At 55.0% G+C, this 2900-nt stretch overlaps 1 protein-coding gene across 1 annotated transcript; it reads right to left on the reverse strand.

Annotated features, from left to right (window-relative positions):
• Window positions 1–713: 713 nt before the first annotated feature.
• LOC148016596 (uncharacterized) lies at window positions 714–2039 on the reverse strand. The gene has a single exon (XM_087663906.1). It carries the CDS (start codon window positions 2037–2039, stop codon window positions 714–716), a length of 1326 nt encoding a protein of 441 aa, XP_087520032.1.
• Between the last annotated feature and the right edge of the window lie 861 nt (window positions 2040–2900).

The raw sequence follows: 2900 nt of genomic DNA on the forward strand, positions 1-2900 counted from the left end.
AATTTGCCTTTGCTGGGGCATCAGTCTAACGGCCAATGAGTTTTCTCAGATTTGGTCCATCAATTGTTGTTAGGATCTTCCATTTAAAGATCGCGTCTTCTTGTGGCGAGTGTTGATGGGAGCTTTTCTCTCTAGTGGTGAGAAGTTTGCCAAATGTGGAATTTTGGAAGGCAAACGTAACTATGGTGCCTTAGAATTGATTCCTCACATTTTTTGGAATGGGTGCATTTCACATATGGTTTGGATGAAAGCCCTTAAACATTTCAATGTCAACGGCAATGAAGAACAGTTGATCAAAATATATGCCTTGGGGCTCCGTGGCTCCCATATTGGCAACCGAAACAACAAAGTCTTCCATCATCTAAGATGTCAGATTTTGACCTTTTTGTGGGAAGCCCGAGTTCCACTGGTTTTTGAGGACACCGGGGTTTCATTTAGCTGGCTGGATATTAGATACAAGAACTCTTAGTTTTGCGAGGTAGAAAGGAAATTTAAGGGTAATAGGAAAGGTTGATGGATCTCTATGATCTTTGATATGTTGTAAAAGCCAATGTTTTAATAAAAAATATTATTATCTTTTCGCGTCAATAACGGAAATACATACACATCCATTTAGGGCCCCTTACAATAACAGCGAAACAAATGAAATGTAAAATACATTTACAAAGTTTGACAAGTAGATTCAACAATAGCGTGCGGAGCAGGTCTTTTGTTCACGGGCGGTCAATTGGCGCGGGGGCGGGGGGGCAAAGGACCCGTATGTTCTGCGTAAAGGATGGGTTGACGAGGGGGTTGAGGAGCTCGGGGATGGTGGAGAAGCAGGCAGCGGCGGGGTCACCGCTGCTGACGAGAGAGTGGTCCCAGTACTCGTTGCCCACGAAGGAGTTGGAGTCCCAGGCGAAGGACGCCACCAGCAAGGCGCCGGCGTGCTCCTCGGGGAGGGGGTCGGCGGGGTTGCGCCGAGAGAACCTGATCTGCACCCGATTCCCGTTGGGCACCTCCAGCCAGCCACCGTGAGAGACGCCCGCGCACTCGCTCACGCCGTCGAACCACGCGAACTCGACGGCTCGGATCGACGGCAGCGCCACGCCCGTCAGCACCTCCCCGGCGACCTGCACGAACCACTGCGGCTGGCGCCGCGAGATGCGCCACACCCCGAGCCCCAGGCCGACGACGTGGACGAAGGCTTGGCGCCGGGCCTCCGAGGCTCGGGCCTCGGCCTCGAGGAAGAGGGTCTCGAGGGTGATTCGGATGCGGTGCCGGTAGGAGCGAAGGTCGAGCGAGTGGGTGGGGTCGATCTCCACGAAGTCTGCCTCTTCGCTAGCCTGGTAGAATCGCTCCCAGAGCTGCCGAAGCTGCTGCCCCGAGGGGGAAGCTGGAGGCTCGGCGCCGCCAAGACGCCGGATCATGTGCTCGGCCTCCATGCGCGCGGGGTTCTCGAACCGGGCGCCAACCAAGCCGACCACCAGGCCTGCTTCGGCATGGAAGGTGCCGGGCCGGCCGGGTTCGGCCCGGTTGTTCCGGCCTCCAGCGTTGACGAAGAAAGAGAGGGAGGAGGCTCCCAGGAGTGCGGAGAGCTGCATCTCGTCGTAAGACAGGTAGTCCCGCAGCACGAGAGGGGGGCTCTCGGCCTCGGTCCCGACGCGCTCCCAGTCGCCCGTCGCCTCGTGAGGCTTCCCGTTCCGCAGGCGCGTCCAGTCCTCCGGCCCGCAGAAGCAGAGCGGCCGCTTGGACAGGAGGCGGCGCGCCAGGTCCTCCCAGGCCATGCCTCGGTACACAGCCTTCTCAGGCCCGCTGCCGTGCTCTCTCTTGAGGTCCAGGAAGTCCCGCAGCAGCGGCACCGCCGCGTGATGGACGAGGACGCGCGCCCCTTGCGCCTGCCGCCCTATCGCCTCCTGGCGCCCCGCCTCTGCGCGCGCCACCGCCTCGACGCGGTTGTGCTGCGTGGGGAAGCCCCCCACCAGTTCTTCGAAGGCGCGGCTCCTACCCACCAGTTCTTCAAACATGGCGCTGCCACCCGACATACACGACGACGCCATTCGGGGCTGGGACGGGGTCGATAGCTATCTTTTGTGCTTTGGTTGTTGGAAGTTGTGTACTCGAAGCGCCTTCCTCCCACGGAACCTTTAAGGCTAGTGTGACCTTCTCCAGGTCACGATGACCCGCGCGACCCGGTCAAGAAATAATGTTGCGTTCCTTAGGCTTATTGAGAAAACCCACACGTCCCTTTGGAAAGAAATTGTTCCTATGAAGCCCTTATAAGTTGAGACTACACTTTCACATCCACCCACAACAAAGCCGTAGGTCCCCTTCTCTCTCACTAGGCTTGCTTTGAGCACTCTAATTTTTTCAAAGTAATATCCCCGAATCCACGTCCCAGCCAATTAAGTCTAGGAGCGCGTCGGAATCCTCCTCAATCACGTACCTTACCATGAAGCATCGCCGTGCTCTCAGGAATCGTGTCATCTTTCAGTGCATCCCACACACCATCACATGGCTATCAATTAAGAGCTAGCCAGGCCGCAAATGGATGTTTCGTTATTCTGAACACACGTAGACATCTTGTGATACCAGAATCATCCATCCGGCCTGATGATCCGGTTGTCAATCTTCATTCCATCGCCCTTGAGGTTCACAATCTCCAAGAGGTATATGATGTTCCATGTTTACTAGTTAACAAGTCAATCTCGTTCATCGATTATTAATGCAATTAGAGAGCGATTTAAGTACACCACAAGAAGTTTTCAACATTTTACCATTCCATTTGGGGAACTGGATTGTTCTTCCTTATTTTTCCCTGTAGTGTTGAACATCATGAGCTTTTGCTCGGAAGGCACTCTATCTATAACTAGGTGTGGTTGGAGGTAAGGGTACCCTAGGGGCCAAGGGGCTGCCCTAAC

Source organism: Lygodium microphyllum, chromosome 23, assembly GCF_053477565.2.
Source record: "Lygodium microphyllum isolate KBCC chromosome 23, Lygodium_microphyllum_v1.1.10, whole genome shotgun sequence".
Taxonomy (NCBI): domain Eukaryota; kingdom Viridiplantae; phylum Streptophyta; class Polypodiopsida; order Schizaeales; family Lygodiaceae; genus Lygodium; species Lygodium microphyllum.